The sequence below is a fragment of the Alexandromys fortis genome, unplaced genomic scaffold (assembly GCF_014885135.2).
Source record: "Alexandromys fortis isolate MF-2015 unplaced genomic scaffold, M_Fortis_MF-2015_v1.1 scaffold_111, whole genome shotgun sequence".
NCBI lineage: Eukaryota > Metazoa > Chordata > Mammalia > Rodentia > Cricetidae > Alexandromys > Alexandromys fortis.
Window position 1 is genome coordinate 846,324 of NW_026067996.1, and position 20,920 is coordinate 867,243.

The 20,920-nt window shown below is 49.8% G+C and overlaps 1 protein-coding gene across 1 annotated transcript in view; it reads right to left on the reverse strand.

The window, feature by feature from the left end:
* Nucleotides 1-2,548: 2,548 nt before the first annotated feature.
* Nucleotides 2,549-20,920, reverse strand: part of Nup210 (nucleoporin 210) — a 95,265-nt gene continuing 76,893 nt past the window's right edge. The window contains exons 29-40 of the mRNA XM_050160327.1: nt 19,797-19,888; nt 17,622-17,796; nt 16,205-16,380; nt 14,283-14,503; nt 12,846-12,982; nt 10,267-10,390; nt 9,038-9,184; nt 7,702-7,952; nt 6,668-6,884; nt 5,305-5,400; nt 5,143-5,226; nt 2,549-3,983 (exon numbers count right to left, since the gene is read on the reverse strand). Of these exons, the coding sequence (XP_050016284.1) occupies nt 3,886-3,983; nt 5,143-5,226; nt 5,305-5,400; nt 6,668-6,884; nt 7,702-7,952; nt 9,038-9,184; nt 10,267-10,390; nt 12,846-12,982; nt 14,283-14,503; nt 16,205-16,380; nt 17,622-17,796; nt 19,797-19,888 (1,818 nt within the window). The 3' untranslated portion in view covers nt 2,549-3,885. The remainder of the gene's footprint in view (nt 3,984-5,142; nt 5,227-5,304; nt 5,401-6,667; nt 6,885-7,701; nt 7,953-9,037; nt 9,185-10,266; nt 10,391-12,845; nt 12,983-14,282; nt 14,504-16,204; nt 16,381-17,621; nt 17,797-19,796; nt 19,889-20,920) is intronic.

Below are 20,920 nucleotides of genomic sequence, written 5' to 3' on the forward strand. Positions count from 1 at the left end.
AAAAAAAAAAAAAAAAAAAAAAAAAAAAAAAAAAAAAAAAAAAAAAAAGAATTTTGCTTAGTGGTGGTGCGTACCTTTAATGCCAACAAGCATTCAGATCTCTGTGTCTCTGTTAGTTCGAGACCAGCCTCTGCAGAATGAGTTCCAGGCTAACCAAGGCTACACACTGAGATCATGTCTCACTAAAACAATCAAAGCCAAAGGAAATTTTAATGTGGAATTTTACTGAAAAAATTTAATCCTCTTATTAGTCATTTTCCTGTGAATTTTTTGTTTTCTACAGGCCAAGATGTCTCAGTGGCTAAAGGCACTCACCACTAAGATTCGGTGACCTGGGTTGGATCCCCAGAACTCACATAGGGGGAGGACAAAACCAATGCCATACAAGTTGTCCTTTGATCCCCTCAAATAAATAAATGTAACAATAATGAAATGTTCTTATTTTCTTATGAAAATATAGGGTGAACTGTTTCATAAATTAAAATCTCTTTCCTTCTGGGCACATGACATGGTCTTCCTGAACAGCCACATGCTGCCTAACTACAAATCCTATGCCAGGGGTTTGTAGTTAGCAAACCCCTTGTATGAGCAACCATCTTGTTTTCTCAGGCACTATCTGCAATTGGGTTCATCTGTGATGGGGAGGGAACACCTGAGACCCATATGCCCGTTCTATCTTCCCGTCCATGGTAGAACCTTCAGATTCTTGCTATGCCTACCTACCATGTATGTTAGTGAAAGCCATGTGAGCAACATGTAATTTCTTTGTGTAGGAAGACCTTCAAACATTCTCTGGAGAGGCTGCCACACAGGGAGGCTAACAGGATGGAAAGAGGAATACAGTCTGCCATCTGCTTCTTGTTGAAGCCTCCTGCAAAAGGCCACTCTGCTGGCAAAGTGGAAACCACGGTGGGACTGGCTTGCACTCCTGTGCCATCTCCAGGTTCCAGATATATCCTACGACTCAACCTGTGCCCACATTTCAGACTCAAGATGAAGGGTTTCCAGCCAGCCTGTGTGCTGTTCAGGTTTTGTGTCAATGTAACACACACAAGTCAGTCATCTGGGAATCCTTGAGAACACGCCTCCATCAGACGGCCTGTAGGCAAATCTGTGGGGCCATTTTCTTGACCGATGATACGGTGGAGGGAGCAATGTGAGCGTGTGGTGTGAGGCTGAATAAAGAAACAGGCTGAGAAAGCCCTGGAAAACAAGCTCAGTAAGCATCATTCTTCCATGGTCTCTCCTCCAGGGCCCTGGCTCAAGTTCCTGCCCTGACATCCCTCCATGATGGACTCTTACCTAGAAACAAAATAAACCTTTTCCTCCTCAAGTTGGTTTTAATCATGGTGCTTTATCACAGCAACGGGAAGCAAACTAAGAGCTCAAATCTGTCCAACAGGGGAGCCGGCAGACAAAGAGCAAGACTGAGAGGGTTAATGCTCAAACTTAAGAATTCTAGAGAAAAATTCTGTGATTGTGTTCTTGGTGCTAAAAGCATCTTCTGGCACCTTCAGGCAGAGAGAGCTGCTCAGCTGAGAACCCAGTCAAGCTGTGTGTGTCCCTCTGGTTTGTCAGCATGTCCAGTCAAGGTTTACTATCACAAAGATCTGGTTGTCTTCCCCCAATGTGCTTTGAAAGGCTGCTGGCCCCTGGGGAGAAGGAGCTTAACTTAATGGCCAGCTCTTATCAGGTGCCCCGCACTTCTGGCGGTAGAAGAAACTCAGTACCCTCAGGAACACAGGTGACTGGAAGACACTGCAATCTTTCCATTCTGTCTGGGAAGAGGCCCTCAAGATATGATCATTCCACTGTTCTCAGCCATAGGCCAGGAGTGGCTCAGACCTTAGCCATGGAGATGGTCAAAGTGCCTGCTGGGCCCTGAAAAGACTGTCTTCGATCCTTAGGAGACAGGAGTTTCTTTCTATTCTTCCGGACACTGCCATGTCTGGATATGATGTGCTGCTTGGATCTGGGCGTCATCTTGTGTTTCAGAGAGGTCTTATCTAAGCGCAACACCAACATCATGTGTGTTTCACCAGGCAGGCACATGTACAGTAAGTACAGTATCTACTTAGCATTTGATATTGCTGACCACATGCTAAATCTCACGTACAGTGTCCTGGGGAGCTATGAGAATGGCCATTACTCACTCCCATAGAAGAATGTGGCAGGGCTAGTACCTGGCTAGGACTGGGGAGAAGAGCAGTCAGGGCAGCAGAGAGCGGGTCCTTTGGAGAGGGAGGCAGTGCTGGTAAAGGTCTTGGGTGGGCAGGATGGGGAAAGGCCATTTTAAGGCTCAAAGTCAGAAATTTCCGATGACGATGAAGGAAGGAAGGAGATGGTAGAGTGGCTGATTCCTAAGAGGAAGGCAGGATGGGGATGGAAGGGGGCTAGGCTGTCCTGCAGATAAGGTCCTGCTGCTGCCTCTGTCTCTGGGGTAGGAAGGGAGGGCCCATAGCCAGAAAGGAAGAGCACTATTAGAAATGGGTCACCAGTCATAGGTAGACACTCAGGCAGAGTCAGGACCACAGGAACTATCAGACCCTTAAGAAACTACACAGAACTTTATTAAACAAATGCAGGGAAGGCTCCACGACAGCTCCAGTGGGAGACTGAGTGGCAGGTTGGGCACAAATCCTCTGTCCCAAGCTCCAGAAAAGGAAGCAAGGGATCTCACATGCCTTCAAAGGCCAACTGAACTCGTGGTGATGTGGTGCCCATATCCATCCATGTGGAGGCCAAGTCTCCGGCTCTCTGACAGTGCCACAGCAGCTGGACCTGAGCAGAGTGGCCATGTCCCTGAGTTTAGACATGAGCAGGAATTGTTTTCCCATGGTATCCTCTTCTGTCCCAGGGCCAGCTAGGGAAGTGCTGGTGGCAGAAAAGAAGGGGAAGAGGGCGAGTGGGTGATGGCTCAGATCTGCTGAGGTACTGTATTGGGTGTCTTCCATGGCAGGAGAACAGGTCACACTGGGTCTGTGCTGCACAATTTACAGCAGCTTCTCAGAACAAGCCCACAGAGCAGAAGACCCTGCCAGCGGCTGCAGGGCACAGCTGAAGATGCACTGACTATTCCCAAGTCCCCCAGGGAGAACCAGAGTATTCCAACATGCCAGGGACCAGAGCTCTCTTGCCGTGAATCGAGACCAAAGCCCTCAGGTCTGAAGTGAGGGCCACTCTGCTGAAGCTCAGCGATTCTCACAATTAAAAAGGCTCAGATAGAACATGGCTCTGGGCATAGTCCAGGGGACACCCTAGAGGACACCCACACCTGCTTTCCCCCATATTTCCTAGCAGCAGTAGGACAAGAAGACTAGGTTTTCATGAAGCAAAAAACCTAAACAAACAAAACAACCCACATACACAAAAGGGCTGCCACATGTATGTATGAACATGTCTGCCTGCTTGTGTGTGCGTGAGCGACAGCGGATAAGCGCTTGCCTAGCAGGCATGAGACCATGGGTTCCATGCCCAGCACCATACAAACCCAAGGAGTAATGAGAATACCCTTTCCCTGAGATTGCTATAGTGACATCATCTATAGACAATGTAGAAACAGCTTCCGGTTACTCAAAGCCATGTGCACAGAGTAAGCAAGCTCCCATGAGCAGGACAAATGCCGGACTAAGCAGCACTCCAAATCCTGCAAGCCACATGGGAAGGAGGGAGCCAGGAAGCCCCAGCTCTCAAGACTGGGAAGGAGATTTAAAAGCAAACAAAGTAAAAACCCTTGCTTATGTGTTTTAGGCAGTGGCTCTCAGCACAGCCAGGGCAGTGAGGATGGCCCAGGGCCCAGTGTGAACATGATGGTCACACTTTCATTCCATTTCTTCCATTGTGGTGTCAGTTTAGCTGTGCAGCAACAACAGTCCGGAATACTGGCTAGTGAGAGGCATAGGCTGGGCTCCAGAGCCCCGAGGGAGGACTGGCTTTGCGACCAGGAGGCGATGTGTTGAAAGCGGCAGGCGACGAGGCAAGATCTAGGGAGAAAAGGGGAAGTGAGCATGGAGGAGTAAGAGCCAATATACCCCACCACACTCGTTGGACAAAATAAAGACTTTAAGTACTTGCAGCATGCCAGGGGCTTGTACTTGGGACAGTAGAGGGAAACTGATAGGGGCAGGGGAGACATGGAAACGATATTGCTCAACCTGAGTTGAGAAGACTGTACCCAGCAGTCTTCTGTTTCCTTAGTCCCACTTGAGGAAGTCTGACTCCATGTGGAATCTATGTGCTCGAGTGGGCCAATCCTGTGGGGGCTGTGGATGAGATTTACAGGGGTGCATGGGGTTTTTGAAAGTGGATAAAAATGATTCTTGAAACCAAGACTCCTTATATTCACTCAGCCTGGAGCATGACTCTGCCTTCCTGAGCTCAGGGTCTGGATGGATCTCAGGACGCAGTGTTACCTCTCCAAGAGGATTGGAGGACCAGACTCTTGGGCACAATGCTGTAGTAACAAGGACCTGGAGGCAAGGGGAGGGTCCTTGGGGGACGGTGCGAAGACCCCACAGTGACTCCAAGGAATACTGGGAGAAAGGGTCAGAAAGGGTGAGAGATTGCAGCAGAACAGCTGTGTGACAAACCAGAGTCATGAGGACAGCCACCACCCAGCATGCTGGGACACTCAGGAGTCCTGTCTTAAAGACCAAGGCAGCAGAAAGAGGCTCTGATTCTGGGGCATGTTGGAGATTTTGTCTCCCAAGGTCAGTGCTCCTGGCCATAAAATTGTCCCCTGTCCAAAACCCTGCAACATTGAGATGAGCAGACACAGGCATCAGACTACAAAATGGGAATCAGGACACAAAGGGCTTTGGGTACAGCTGCATGACTAGGACACTGCACAGCTCCAGAAGACTCAGAGAGAGGCGCCCCAGGAGTTGCACAGGGTGACCAAGACCTTAGGCCACCAGAATCAAAGACTACTGAAAGGGGTGGGGTTAAGCCTTCTGAGTCAGGACTAATATCTGAGTCCATGCGACACCCTCCTCCCTTGCCACATCTGTTGCTGGGTCTAGTCACCCCTTGTGCTCTGACAGGTTGCTAAGACTGGGTTCAGGGCCTGGATCCCACCCTTACCCCAGGAGGTGACTCTTTTGTGGAGGCTCTCCAGGCTGTGCCTGTGGCCGGAGTACTCACAGTGGGGGCTGTGCTGAGGGCTGGCACGGGGAGTGAGAGCCATGGGTGAAGCAAGTTCCCGGGGTGCACACACTGTGTGGTAAGCTGCAAGAGCACAGGCTGGTGAGACTAGGCAGGGTGAGAGGGTGCAGGGTGCAAACAGGGATATGTGGTTGGTCTCACCTATGATGGTGACCGCTGTCCCTGCCAGCAGGGCAAAGAAGGTGAAGAACATGACTTGGTAGGAGTCCAGGAAGTGTGAAAGGATGCTGGCTCCATCTGCATCAGGGGAAAGGCAGACACGAGAACACCTGGGTCATAGCTGGGTCCCACTAAGTTCCATTGCTACTTAGATGTGTGCATGGTCCATGCCGCACTGCCTGGGATGCAGGGGGCAAGCCTGTGTTAAATATGAGGGTGAGGTGTCCAGACAAAGGCAGCATCTTATTTTGTTCCTCGGGCCATCTGTCCAAACTAGGCTTCCTTCCAGGAAATGTTCTTAGATACCCACTTAGCACATCAGGTTTTAGTGTCTTTTCTGCCAGGGAGGCAGCTAGGCTGCCCCAAAGCAAGAAGAGCAGTTCTGAAAAATGCCCTGTGGGTTTAGACCATGAGGGACTGTTGGGCCAGAAGCTACAGGATAGGAACCCCTGACTCCTTGCCAAGAGCCCCAGCGTGGGAGTAGGCAGCATTTCCGCCCCAAAGCTACCAACCTCTGTGCCAGATTCCTCAGTGTTACATTCTACTTGTCCCTAAGTTCGCTCAGGTGGAGACCACCCTGACACCAGACTACAGGGTCCTCCCCTGGATACTGGCCCCTTTGATCTATATACCCTGTCCCAAAGGGTAGCAAGCTCTACCCTCTGCATGCCCTCAGGTGGCCAAAGTGCAGGATCTAAACCTCAATGACTATGGAATAAATCTTGAACTCATCTGGGTAAGAAGTGAGTAGTTCCTGGTATCAGGAGAACCCTGAGCTAAGTGCCATCCTCACGCTGGACTTCTTGGGGACAGTCGGGCAAGAGTCCCAGTGGTGAATAACATTACTTCTACATAGGCAACACATGTCTGGGAGTGAGATTCTAATCTGCACCAATTAAGAAGTGATATCTGAAAAATAGTCTGCAGCAGTTGAGGACATTGGTTAATGGTTGTCTGAGGGAAATGGCATCGTAAGCAGAGGAAACAAAGATGCCAGTGGCTCAGGTAGGGGGCCTTGTGTTCCAGAAACAGGCAGGAGGCTACTAGCATTATAGCAGGCAGCACATGGGGAGGCGAATCACAAATGAACAGGAGAGACCAAATGGATCTCAGGGACCACTGGGGAGATGGTGCCATGGTAGGATGTTGAGCAAGCACCTTGCTGAGGACTGGGGATATGGGGGGTAAGGTGTGGTGTCTCTGACATAGAAGACTGCCACTCTGAGAGACATTCTGTGTTTGACTCCTCCAACGTTCGCCCTACAGGTGCCCGCCAACACTCAAGGCCTTTGGCCTGTTTCTCCCTGCCCAGGTCTGGGTCAGTTATGTCTCAGCCATGACTCACAGGGACCAGGCCCACGACGATCCATCACAAAGGCCACAGTGACTGGAATGGTGATGGCCTGGTTAGTGGCAGGGCTGGAGAAGGTCAGGGCAGTGGACAGAGGGCCCTGGCTGCCAGCCGTGGGATCCAAGACACCAACAGTGTACGTGATGAAGCTGGGCAGCCCAAACGACTTCTCTTTCACGAAGGCTAGCACGGCTGGGGATCCGGATTTCACCTGGGAAGAAGGCAGTGTTGAGACTGGCCCACAGGTGGGACTGCAGGTGCCCAGCTCATCTCTGGACATGCCCTTCTAACCACACATGTGAGACTTCGCTCCCAGGACCAGTTGGGCTCTGATACCTGGAAGCATGACCCACATTTGGGGTTTGGTAAGGAGGACATGATCAATATTACTGAATTCTAATTAAGCATAAAAATGCTACACCAACCCAAAGTAGCACCTAACACCAAGCTGCCATGAAGCAGCATCTGCAGTCCATCAGATTACATACAGTTGCTATATACACAGCAACTGTACACTTCTCCCTCATCTCTTATGAGTAGTTAGCCATGGTAAGTCGAGCAAAGAAGGAAACAGGGCCCCTAAACTCCTCCATCTACACATTAGAGCTCTTTCTGTGTGGGGGTATTCTGGACTGAAGCCTGAAACCAGTCATGCATCAGCCTGAAGGAGGAGGATGATGATGATGATGAAGCAGCAGCAAGAGCAGCAAGGCGCAGAGAGAAGAGGCCCATTTCCACATGGAGCAGGGTATCTACCCATGCTTACTGTAGACCAGGCTGGCCTTGAATGCACAAAGATCCACCTGCCTCTGTCTCCCGAGTGCTGGAATTAAAGGTGTGCACCACCACCACCTGGCTCTAACCCCAACTTCTAACCTGACCCTAACACCAACATCTACCCTCCAATTACAACCTAAAACCATAACCCTAATCCCTAGTTTTAAGCCTAAAGTCTAGCCCTAACTCTAAATCCTCACCCTAATCTCAGCCTCTGGCTTCCCTGACCAGAAGCCCCCGTAGCTGCTTACCTCCAAGTTCTCCAGAATCTCCACAGCACCAAAGATCTTGACCTCGGAGCTGGTGTAGTGGTTGCTCAAAAGGATTTCTGCCTGGTTGGCATAGAGCCCTGGACTGAAGGGAACCTCAGCTCCCACCTTCTCTAGAGCAGTACGGCTGCTGGGGATGGAGGCAGTGACCGCCAGTGACGTCTTCTTCATGTTCAAGTGCTTCAATTGCTTATCTGTCAGCCTGTGCATAGTAACCGAGCAGAGGTACTGCCCTGTGGAGAGAAGACGTGTTCCCCTCCTGTGTGCAGACTCCCCGCTCTCTGATAGGGAAACTCCTCGGCATACTTGGGAGTCAGCTGAGAAGTCACCTCCTCCAGGAGGCCTTCTAGGAATACCCCTTCAGAGATGCTGGGCCAGCCCGGTCACCTGCTCTGTGAACAACAGTCCTCTCACTCTCTCAGAATCCTCTGTTCAAGTGGTTTCCATCTGAACAGTACTCTTGGGGCAGGGATCATTATGGGGCCAGCTCTGCAGCTCAAGCCCCAGCCAGCCTGGCTCAGAAGGAAGGCAAATAATGGAAAACAGACACATGATCCAACCCTGGGCTATGGGTCAAGAAAGAGCTGACTCCAAGTGTAGCAGGAGGCCTTGTGGACATTGGCTGTCTGGGTTCCGTCCTGTCCTTAGTACCTGGCCCAGGGCAGATAAGCCAGGTGAAAAAAGCAGGGTCTTGGGCAGCTGGGAAGCCTGGAATCTGGACACCTGAGCTGTACTCCATCAATGGCAGCAACTATAGACTGCTGGAAGACTGCTAACCCCTGAGCTCAGTAAGGGCCTTCCCTGTGCTAGATGCGTGAGACACTGAGTGTGCCGTTGGGATACATTTGCACTCTCTCGACCAGCAGCAACCTCTGCCACACAGCGGGGACCAGGCAGGCTCACGGCCGACAGTGCTGGTCGTCAGCCCAACCCCTCTAGTACCCTGAGCTGTGAAGCTGTTATGTTTCAGCATGCTCGAAGACAGCCATGACTATCACCTCTCACCTGCTCTATGTAGGCAGTGGGGGCAGGGCAAGGCACTGTCATCCTCAGTCTAAAGAGGGGAGTTTAGAAGGGCCAGTCTCTATCCAAAACGGAGTGGTGGGATTATGGAAAATGGTTCCAGCCTGGGTTTGATGCTGAGCTCTGCCAAAGGCTACTCCCTCTTGGAGCAGCAGAAGAGTATGGTATCAGCCTGTCTTAGGCTGGACTCCCAGCAACCTCTGCCTGTCTGGACATATGGCGTCATGAAGCACACTTATGACCAACCCTAGACATCCAGCAGACTCACTGCATTTTTAGTTCTTTGCAGATTTACCCAGGGTAGCATCAAATCCTGGCTCCACGGTGAAGACATCACGCGCAGGGAAATCAAAGACATCTTGCTTGAACTGGAGCTGACAACTGATGAGGGACTCTGGGTGTAAGGCTTCGATGACTTCTCGCTGGGCAGGGGAGCACTCACCTAAAGGCACAGTGTTGGGGGCAATGATCAGGTGAGAAGGGCTTGACCAAGCACATGGCCACCACACCCATAACAACCTAAAATGAAAAACAGGTCCTATGGAGGTTGGGCAGGCATGAATGGGACCAGTCCCATATTATTCCCATGCGGGGGGGGGGGGGAGCTCAGGAGACCACAAGCTTGATGAACATAACATGCCTTTTATTAAAGCTAAGGATCCTGATCAACAGGCTGGGCTACTCTGAATGCCAGGGTCACTTCAGGGAAATGCGTGACAGGCAACCTGCTGCTTTGTGGCCCTGTCGCAGTCAGCAAGGAGAAATGGCCATGCCAATTGTTTCTGAACACTGAGAGGGCAGAGGCGCTCCATAAACACACGCTGCACATAATTTTGGCAACAGCAGAGTATTTTCCCACTTGTACTAAAGGAGGAAAACAGCATTTCCATGGAGTCATGAGTGTGCCCCATTAATCACAATGAGAATGGTAGAACTTAATTCATCTGTTAAGTGGTTAAAAAAAAATCTGTATCGATGTATTTGCTTCTGGCACTTGCTGTCCAGGGCTGTCATAGGCAAGAGTGAGATGGAATGTTCTATGCATGACTTGGGAGAGGTAATTATAAAGTAAAACCAGCCACCAGTCTGCGATGTCATTAGTTTCCACCACCAGCGATGGGTGAACTGCGGCTTGCTCTGCCTCATGCCCTAAGGCTGCAATCACAGCTCTGACTCAGCGCAGGCAGTGTCTTGGAGCTGAGCTCTTAAGGAAGGCGTCTTTACCACTTCAGCTCATGGAGCCTCGAATCTCTTAAAAGCTGCAAGGAGTGGATGAGCTGGGGCTAAATGGTCTCTCTCTGGAGTTAGGGATGAGTCTGAGTAAGAAAAGTAAAGTTTGGGCTGTGGCTCAGTATTATAGCATGTGTCTGTCTGTGGTGTGTTAAGGCCTTCGGTTCAATTCCCAACAGCATGAAACAATAAAAAACCCAAACAGATGAAGCCACCCAAAGGGCACAGATGCTACTCCCCACTCTCCAAACCTGGCAAGGAAAGCCCAAACACCAGAGCCCACTCGTTCTATACCAAGCAGGTTAGAGCTCTTGTCTCCCACGCTGACAGCCACTCTGGAGGCTGTGGCTTCCTGGATACTGGTCTGAGCAGAGTGGAGGCGACGGGCCACAATCTTCTGAGGGGTGCTGACCACTATCTAGGGAAATGAGGCAGATGTGCTGATTGTATGCTGGCCTGTGCTGGGTATTTTTCATGACCTCACCTGCAGCTCAGATCACCTCTGCTCCTGATACCCCTTGGGCACATGCTATCTCCTCTGCAGACCTCCCTCCATGGGATATCCTTCTATCTCCCTCTGCAGCTAGAAAGCTGGCCAGCCACCCTTTCTGGGTGGGGGCAAGTATATTGGGAACTCTTCTTCAGCATAGGAAAGGGATGGTAGCACGGAGGGAGGCCTCCCTTAGGTTGCAGCTCACAGCTCCGCTGTATTCAGGCCTTGGTTCCCTCTGACCTTAACGGCACTTCCAGCTGTCACTGTGCTGTCTCCTCCCAGGAGTCACTGCTGCCTAAGGGACCAACACAGCTAAGTACCCACTACTGCCCTCCCTGGCCCTGTCTCCTATTTCTGGAAATCTTCTCTCTTCTCTCTTCTTCCTGGCCACGCTGGGCCCTTCTCACACTTTTTCCTCCTCTGTCTGGCCTACTCCTGTTACACCCATACTCAGGTGTCTCCCAATGTAACATCCCTGTGCTAGACAACCACCCCAGCTGACCCACTCACCAGCTCAGACACCCATCTCAAACCTTCCAGGACCCACTTACTATCGTCTTCCAGCACCCTCCCCTACTTCTGCTCCCTTCTAGCAGTAAAGAACCATTATCTACCAGGTTACTGGTGATAAACCCAAGAGAGTTAATCCAAGCCCTCCTCCGTACCACCCCATCCAACCCATCATATGGACATCCTGCAGCAACTCCACCACTGTGTGTCCTTGATCTGTATCATTCTGATCTAAAACCAAAGTTCTATGTAGTATGAAGTAAGCTACCACTCTACCCCCCTCCATAGGAACAGCAGCAACTAACATGGGTGGAGCAAACACTTGTGAGACACTAAGTGCCATTTGATTTGTCCCCTCCCCATGTTAGTTCGTTATGCTAAATCACAGCATGGTCTCCATCCCTTGGACACAGGTGGAACTTGTCCAGTGGCTGATCTTGGATTTGAACATAGACAGTGTTACTTGTGTGTCTAGGTTGTCCTAAAACTCCATAGGCTGCTACAGTTTCAGCCTGTCAAGAAAATGACATTGCAGGCATATGCTAAGCTGAGACCACTCTTAAAACTACAGCATCCAGCTTCCCAGCCTCTTGAGCATTTCCTGATCTGCCCATAAAGCCAAACCTTAAGTCCCTCCCACATGTACCCTACGATCCAGCTCACCCCAGGCTCTGTTCTCAAACCCTATATACTTTGGAGCCTGCTGGCCCCTCTCCTGACCATTCTTAGAGGCCTCTCTTGGGAAGCAGAGCTTTATTAATCAGAGTGCTTCTATCTGCAGCCACTGGCCTGAACCGCAGCAGCACTAAATATGCAAACTATTAGGTTAAACTGCTGGATTCGACAAAGCACACGCTGGCTCTAAAAATGAGACAGGTTTGGAACTCAGCCAGACTAGGCTCATTGATTCATTCTCGGCTGGAAAGAAAGGTTTTCTTTGCTTTCATAAAGACTCAAAGGTGACTTGCTGGGGGAAGTTTAACTTTGCTGGTGACACCAAATCACTGGAGTGCTCATCCCATGGTCTGACCTTCCTTTAGGGAAATGCCCACCCCTATGGCTGCATGGCTACACTGGCTGCCAGACAAGCGTGGGTGTTGGTGGGTGAGTATGAGCAATTGATCAGATCTCTCTCCTCGTGCTGGTTTGGACATGAGAGGGATGTTTGGGATGAACAGGGGACTGGTTCCCATCTCACACTTAGTGGGTGGTTGATTCTCCTAGATCTTGACAGCTGCAGACAGCTCTGGCAGGAGGCCTGGTTATTTGTTTCTTAAAGAAAAGGGAATCGGAGGTACAGCCAGCCTTTGTACCTGCTGCTTTGGCAGTTTGGATTTCAGTTGCATTCAACCAACAGAAGATCAAAAATATTTAGGGGAAAAAGTGCATTTGTACTGAGCAGGGACAGGCGTCTACTAAACAACAGGCTAACAACCACTCACATGACGTAGCATCGGTTATTTTTAAGTCATCAGAGTGATTTCACGCATTTGGGAAGTGGCAAACACCTGGAACACAGGCACTTGGGAGTTCAAGGCCAGCTTGGGCTACACAGTAAGACCCTATCTCAAAACAGACACACAAACAAAAGACCACAAAACAAAACAAAATAAAATAGACAGGAGGTGCGGAGGTCCTATGTCTTTGTGTAAAGAGACTAGATCATGAGCAGATTCTGGCACCAAGGGGCACAATACTGTGATGTGGTGGGGGTACAACGATGGCCAGGATGGTCATCCTCCTGCCTCAGCCTCCCAAGTGCTAGGATTGCAAACATGTGTCTCTAAGCCTAATTATAGACACACACCAAGGCTCTCACTGCCTCCAACAATGTTGGCCACAATTGCCTCTGCCTGCCCTCAAGTCCTACCTCCTTGAAGGTCTTCAGATGTCCAGCAATCTCATAGTAAACAGTCACAGACCCTGCATCTCGGGCCACAGCCACACCAGTCTTGGGGTCAATGTAGAGGATGTTATTGGCTGAGGAGCTCCAGGTCCCTGAAATACCTGGGAGAATAAGCCCAGGTATCATTCATCTTGTTCATATTTGGACACCATAGACCAGACCCACCTCCTCTGACCCCTCTGCTTGTGAGGGTCTCCATCCTCATAGAGGAATCTACACAGGCTACCTCTGAAGTGGTCCTCCCACCTCCTTAGCTCTGGCCTCCTGCAGCTCTCCCTTTGCACCTGTTCTCAGGAGGCACTGACTCCCCCTGTCCATACCTTCCCATCTGGAATCTGTTTTTTACATGAAGCTTTCCCAATTCCCTGTCCTGGGATGGGCTGGGTGCTATGTCTCTGGGTCCCTGTCACCCTCCAATATTACCAGAAACAGAGAGTAGACCTCACTGCTGGTGTGTTGATAAAGTGAAATATGGGCTGGAGAGATGGCTCAGTAGTTAAGAGTGCTTAGTGCTCTTGCAGAGGACCAAAGTTCAGTTCCCAGCAGCAAGCAAAACACTCATATACATAAAATAAAAATAAATAAACCTAAATAATAATAATACCAGCCCAAACCAACTGAATATTCACAAAATTGATACCTGGATAAAATAAGTCAAATTTACTATGTAAATGTTTGATTTAGTAATAGTTTAATTTAGTAATAGTATGCTAATATATTTTAAATGCATCTTTAGAAAAGTAAATCCTAGGTACTGTGTCACACAGCAAAGATTCAACAACCTCATTCTATCTACAGCAGTTATTTTCCCTTCCTCCCTCCCTCCCTCTCTCCCTCCCTTCTTTTTGAGACAAGGTTTCACTGTAGGCTATGCTAACCCAGGCTGGGATCACAGGTATGAGCCACCACACCCAGCTACTATTTAATATCCTTTGGAAGTGAATTAATGAGACTAAAGAAAGGAAACCAGCCAGGAGAAAAGCAAGTGTCCGTGCATGAATTCCATGGGTATGGGGACTCATTTTCTGCTCAGGTGTCCCAGAGCCATGCTGTTTGTACGCATCACTAGCCACTCAGTAAGCATGACTTGTGGAGGCAACTGAGTAACAGTATACATACAGGACATGTCCACAACAGTAAAAACTTCTACTGGGCAGTGCTATTCCAGGACAGGAGCTGGCAGACTTTGCTGCAAACTATCAGACAGTAAACACTGGAATACTATCTCCACTACTACTTGGCCACAAATAAATAGGCATTGCCACGTGGCAGGTTGAATGTGTCCTTTAGGCAGCATCCTCTGAGCATCCTTTAAGTTCTACCTGCACACCCCCTGTGATGTGGTACCAAGCACTTCCTGGGGTGCCACACCCTAGCATGAACCAGTCACATCCCTCTTACCTCCCAGGCTAATGAGAACACTAGCCAGACAGAGGATGTCACCCACCACCACAGCTCCTGACAGCTCTGGGGTGATGGCCTGTAGGACGGGTAATGGCACGAAGTCGGAGAGGCCCGGGTGTTCTACATCCCATACACGAAGCAGGGTCAAGCCCACACTGACTGTGCGGATGATGCAGGTGTTGTTGGTGGCACCCTTGCCAATCTGCACAAAGTCATCTCTAGGAACAAGGGAAAGGAAGGCTGACACTCAGGTGAGAAGGCAGAGGGAAGTATAGAGAAATAAGCAGCCCTGTCCCCTACTGAGCAACACTGGGCCAACTGAGGTCCTAGATGGGACTCTACTGAAGGGGACACAGATTTGATACACTCTTCCTTGTCATTCTTGGGACACACCCCACAGCACTCAGTAAGAATCTGCCAGCATTATCACCCTCACGCTTAGAAGGGAAGGAGAGGCCCAAGGAGGAAAGTGACCTACAGAGGACATGTTAAGGAGGTACAGGCTGCCTTTCACAGTGTGGCTGGTTCAAACACTCCTGCACTGTCCGCCTCCTCCTGTGAAGCAGGAACAAGGATGTACATGGCATCTGCTATGGAAATTAAACAAGGCTGGCAGTAGGACAGCACTCCTAACACACCTGCTCAACCCTCATGGTGAAGGATGACAGAGGTGAGATCGAGGCAGGTAGGAGTGAGTGCCCCTGATGCTGACCCCAAGCAGGTGCTCCTGCCACACAAGGCCAGAGTAACTTCTGTGGTATGCCCCATGGCAGTAAGACCTGGGTTCTACCTCCCCAAGGGCAGACAGACAGATGGTACTACGTGCAGAGTCCCATAGTCATCCAGAGACACTCATGACTACTCTTTCATTGATGGGACGAGGTGGGAGAGCCTCACAGAGATGAGCTACATGGTCAGATTCAGGACCCACAAAGATCAAAGCCAGGTTTGCAAACAGTTTTCCTGCTCAGGCTCCTGCCATGCATACCCCTTATACTTGTCCTTCAGGATTCTTAGCTAAACAAGTGTTTTCAGGCCCATGGGAAGCCCAAGTTGGAATAGTAACCAACACCTGGATAGCTCAAAAAGTTCTACCCTCAGCCAAAGTGTCCCTGTCGAACCTCTGTAATGCCCCAGGGCAGTGACCATCAAACTTTAAAACCATGGAGTTCTGAGCCCTGTGTAAATATATCTCTAACAATCCCAGAGGATGCTGATGCTGGATTAGGGACCACACTCTGAGTGAGAGTCACTGCTAACTAGTAGCCTCAGACATTGGGCAGGCCACATTGAAGCCTGGGCCCTCTTGCCACCCTCTCCATCCTCACAGCAGGACTGGGGCTGCAGCAAGGATTAGAAAGAACCAGCCTAAGAAAATCAAGCTTGGAGCTGGGAAAATATGGTATTCAAACCTCACTTCCTAGCTATGTAGCTCATGGTAAATGGCTTGCTCTCACTGGGCATCTACAACAGGGCTAGGAGAGGAACCAGAAAGCTATGGCAGCTGGCTTATGGGCAGGTAGTCAGTGACAATGGCTTCTTAATCATGTGCCCATGCAGTGTGGGGCATGCACCTTGTTCTCCATCCATTAAGGACAGGACCAGACTGCAGCTGCTCACATTTCCTTGCACTTCCCTTCCCAAAACGCTCTCAGCTCAGCCCTCAGGAGGTGTGCTCTGCTTCCTGTCCAATAGGTACCATCCTCAACTAACAGTTCAAAGGCCTGGGCCGTTATTTCCCCTCACTCCCTCTGCCTCTTGATTGGACCTGCTGCTTCCAGGCCTGTGTAGTGCAGTATGCCAACCCTTTAACCATCTTCCCATGGCGTCTGCCTTTTTTCACCACCTATCTGGACTTAATCTGAAATCCAGACACGACCAAGACCAGCCTCCCTGTGAGAAATGAGGAAATGCCCTACCTGTTAGTGGCAAAATTGAGGACTGAATTGTGAGCGTGGAAGATGTCTCCAGAGTTATCATGGAAGTGGACAGTGAAGGTCACAGTCATTCCCAAAGGCAGAGCCACCAGCGCCTCCTTATGCTGAGTATGCAGGACTGGGCTCATGGAGATCCTCAGGTATGAAACAGGAGACACCTGGAGAACATCATGCAGGTATAGGGATACCTACCTGAGTGGGTCCCTATCTCAAAGACACTTAAGAGGTTGGTTAACTTCAGGGTGTGGAGAAGAGAGACCTTCCTTCTTAGAGTCCCTACCTAGTGACACAGTTTTCATCACACAACTTCTAAAAGACCCAGGTGAGCCAGGATCCATAGGTCATGGGTCATATGCCAAGAACTACCACCCTCTGGGCTGTGACTATAAAGTCAGAATCATGGGAGAAGCTGGCTCTCAGAGCATTTTAAGTAGAAGTAATGCCCACTGGATGGAGAGAGGGTGTCACTTGCCTATAGGGGTGCTGGTGAAGACCAACAGTGGCTCTCTAGAGCCATCTCTGAACCACGTTCCCATAAAAGGCAGGTAAGCATTTATCCTGACTCCAGACAAGAATCCCTTACCTGGCCAAAATCCAAAGTCCACTAGGCAGGTTAACTGTTGTAGGGACAGGATATGAAGAACAACCTAGTACTTTCTGTCATTCAAAAAGTAGGTATGTGGCATCTGCCAAGCCCACTAAACAAAACAAGCTACAGCCCAGGTCGGAATCAAAGTATCCGATGACTGAGCGCACTTTGTCTTCTAGGACTCAGAGGGTGGTGGCAATGAGACAGGGATGCCCAAGGAGTAGGTCTCTGTCCCTGGTAGGTACAGAATGTCAGTAGAAGTCCTTGGGCATAGCGAACACAGTCCAGAGCTACTGTGTAGCCTTGAGGGAGTCACCCTGAGTCAGTTTCCCTGCTGCAAAATGAGCTACTATGTCCTCAGAGTTGATGCAATTATTTGCATGTCTGGTAATGAGCATACTTCATGCCAGAAAGAACTAAGCATGCTCAGATACTGCACTGATCTGGGCAGCGGCTCAGTAGTAAATGTGGGAATAATGTCAGTGCAATGGGAGAACAACAGCGCATTTGCCAAGACCGCAGCTCTGTGATTTTGAGCTATCTGTGGACTTCACAGGGCCTCAGTTTCCCCTTCTATGAAATAAGCTAGATGGAAAGATAGAATCAATAATTCTCCAGAAAATTTGGCTCCAATGGCTGACAGTCTAGCCAGGGCCTCTGCCTGCAAGTGGTTCTTGGAAATATTCCTGGGCAGAATTCCTCAGCTGTAGGGTGAATCACTTTTACACCCGAGACAGAGAGGGGGAGACGGGGGTAAGGGAGTGTCACCTCTGACCTACTGCTCTTTTACCTAGACAGGGTGAATCCTACCTTTACAGCAACAGTGACAGTCTGGTTGGTGCCGAAAGGTTCCTGTGCAATCACTTCGAGGGTAGATACCCCAATTCCAGGGCCAGACACCAGGAACCCCTTCTCATCAATGTGTACAACAGAAGTCTTCTCAGGTCCATCAAGGACTCGATAGCTCAGAATGGCTGCACCATCCCTTTGGGGAGCAAGATGATCTGTTTTTACAATGCACAGAGGGACCAGAGCATAGGCAGGGGTCCAGTGCATTATCTCGAGATTTCACACCTGTGACTCCAGCTGCTTCCAACTTTGGTATCAAGGCTCATCAGTACCTCATGCTGCTGCTGCTATGCAGCCTATCAGTCACCCAACAGAAGCTAACATGGAAATCTCACAACTTTGAGAACAGCACATATCCAAGGGTGAAGCAACAGGATGGGAAACCATGACACCACAGTTTCATCAACCACACTTTGTAAAAAAGACCATGTCTGTGGCAAATAATTTTCTCTTACTGAAATGAGGCAGCATGTAGCAAGAAATTTAGCACTAGAGAAATTCCCAGGAACCCACAAGGATGACCCCAGCCAAGGCCCTAACCAATAGACTGAATTGGCCTTGTCCTGTAGTCAGATTGATGACAATCTTAAATGGCACCAAAGAACCTTCATCCAGCAACTGATGGAAACAGGAGGTTGAGACCCGCAGAGGAGCACTGGGCTGAGCTCCCAAAGTCCAGTTGAAGAATGGGAGGAGTGAGAATATGAGCAAAGAGGTCAAGACCATGATGGTAACACCCATTGAAACAGGTTACCTGAGCTAATGGGAGCTCCAGCTGGATAGGGAATGGACCAGCATAGGTCCAAACTAGACATTCTGAATTTGGGTGACAGTTGTATGGTTGGGGCAGATGCTAGGCCACTGGCAGCGGGACAAGGATTTATCCCTAGAGCTTGTACTGGCTTTTTGGAACCCATTCTCTTTGGATGGATACCTTGCTCAGCCTAGATATAGTAGGGAGGACCTTGGTCCTTCCTCAAAACAATGTGCCTCACCCTCTCTGAGGAGAGGATGGGGGTGGGGTGGCAGGGAGAAAGTGGAGGGAATGGGAGGAGGGAAGGGAGTGGGAACCGAGACTAGAATATAAAAAGAAAGAAATGAGGAAGCCTGGAGTGGAGGACTGGGGGAGGGCGTTGAGTATGGACCAAGGGCTAGCCTCTATTTGTGAGAACTGCTAAGGAAGGGTTCACAGCACTTCATGTGCTTCTTAACATGATATTCAAAGAGAGACCTTCAGCCACCACTGCAAGCTCCTCACCTATGCTAGCACTACTGAACCACTCTAACGAATTTAAGCAAATGTTACAGCCTCTGACTGAACTTCTACCAGCTCCCTCCTTGTAATCTGAAGAAGTCTTATTCATCCTTGAAGATGCCCCTAGGTCAGGCATCTCCATGGATGATACTCCTCCCCTAAATCTCCAGAGAAGTCCTTCTCTGGGATCCACCTTCTCACCACTTCCTCACCATCCTTCTGCTGTCTCTGAAGGCACTGTATGTCTTTCAACTCTGTGGCCACAGAGCCTAGCATAGCATCTCCTCCTGGGCTATTTCTGGCTGAATTAGCCCTGAGTGCTTCATGTGGCCCAGAGTCCCCCACTCACCAAGTGCCACTCAAGTCTCAGTCATGTTATGGAAAGGCTTCCTTGGTGAACCCAAGGAGGAGGAGCCATGTTTGCAGTCAGCTTTAAATCAACACCTCACCAGCACTGGCATGTGCCCACACTGCCTGGAGACGCTGTGAAAGTGTAGCTTTTCCTTCAGCAGGGCTGAGGTGGAGCCCAAGCTTTGCCCGTCATCCTATTCCCCAGTGCCACTGCTATTGTTAATTCATGGGCTCTGCTTTGAGCAGCAAGTCTTGAAAACACAGGGGCATTTGAAAAATTTAACACTTCTAAGTTGGTGCTTTCGTCCCTTTTAAAGACTGAGCTCAGCAGTGCTCATGAGTTTTGGCTACAGGGAACAGAAGAGGGATCCAGAGGAGCCACGAAGGAGCAGAAGTCGTCCACCGGGAGGGAAGGGAGACACAGAAGCTGCCTGGGTTGGAGCACATCACCCAGGGCACCTGACACCTTTGTAGGATGGGACGAGAGTGCAGCTTCTGTCCTCACAGAAAACAGGAGCCGAGCCACATACCTGTTCGTCTGCAGCTTTATAAGCGAGTTGGGTGACATCAGTATTTGTTCTGCTTCTATTTCAGGGTTCAGCAGCCGCAGTTTTTCAAATACCTAGAGAAGAGCGATTCGTATTTCCTACTCCAACCAGACTCACATCCAGTCTAAGCATCTGCTCTTTCTCAGTGAAGACTGAGGAAAGACAGGAAGTTGCCCTTAGCACCTCCCAGGAGGTCTGGGATGTGAAAGGGAGGGCTGGCCTTTAGGGATGGCAATGTCAGACCAAATCTGACCCCATCACTCAGATGCTCTGAAAATTTCTCCATATAGCCTACTAGTACCTCAGTCCTTTTGCTTAGGCTGCTTTGCCTGGCTCAAGAGCACACACACTCTGACACTGTGTACGGAACTCCCAGTTTCTGACGAGACCAGATGGGCCTCCTGAGCAAGTGAGCAGCAGTTCTCTGAGGGGGAAACAGCTCAAACTCCCTCTCAGGACCTCTGTGCTCATCTTCTATAGCATATCTGCAATGTGGGCTCCGGCACCATTGTCTCCACCATCTTTGCTCAGGCAGGTGGTCCTGAGCATGGAGTGGTGTCACTGACTGACTGGAACCCGGGCTGCACAGTGGGAACATCCACAAGCAGGTTTCCTCCTGTTCCTTTGAAGCATGTCCTCTTTTAGATGGAGGTGAACTCATTATACCATCAACTGTGAGGACATCAACAGTACCAGCACCTTGGGAAATGGCACCTGTCAGACAGGCACCAGGGGATGGTGAAGCCTTGTGGTAAACTGGAGTAGAGCTCCAATAGCAGGAAGGCTGGGCTTCATTCACTTGCCGACTACACTGTGTGTTAAAAACCATACTGACAACAAATAAAACACATCTTTGGGCTGGACTTCCCTGGTTTGACTTATTCCAACTCCAGTGGCTGTCCAGAAGGGAAATAGACATGGAACCATTCAGACTCAAAACTATTACACCATGCCTATAAGTCATGTACCAGTGTCTGCATGAAGACCTGGGTGTGGGTGCCTCTGGACACACATGTGACTGTTACCTGCTGTGTCTTTGTGTAGACACACGTCTGTGTGTCCCTGGGTGAGTATGTGTACAGGTACCTGCTTCTAAGTGCATGTGC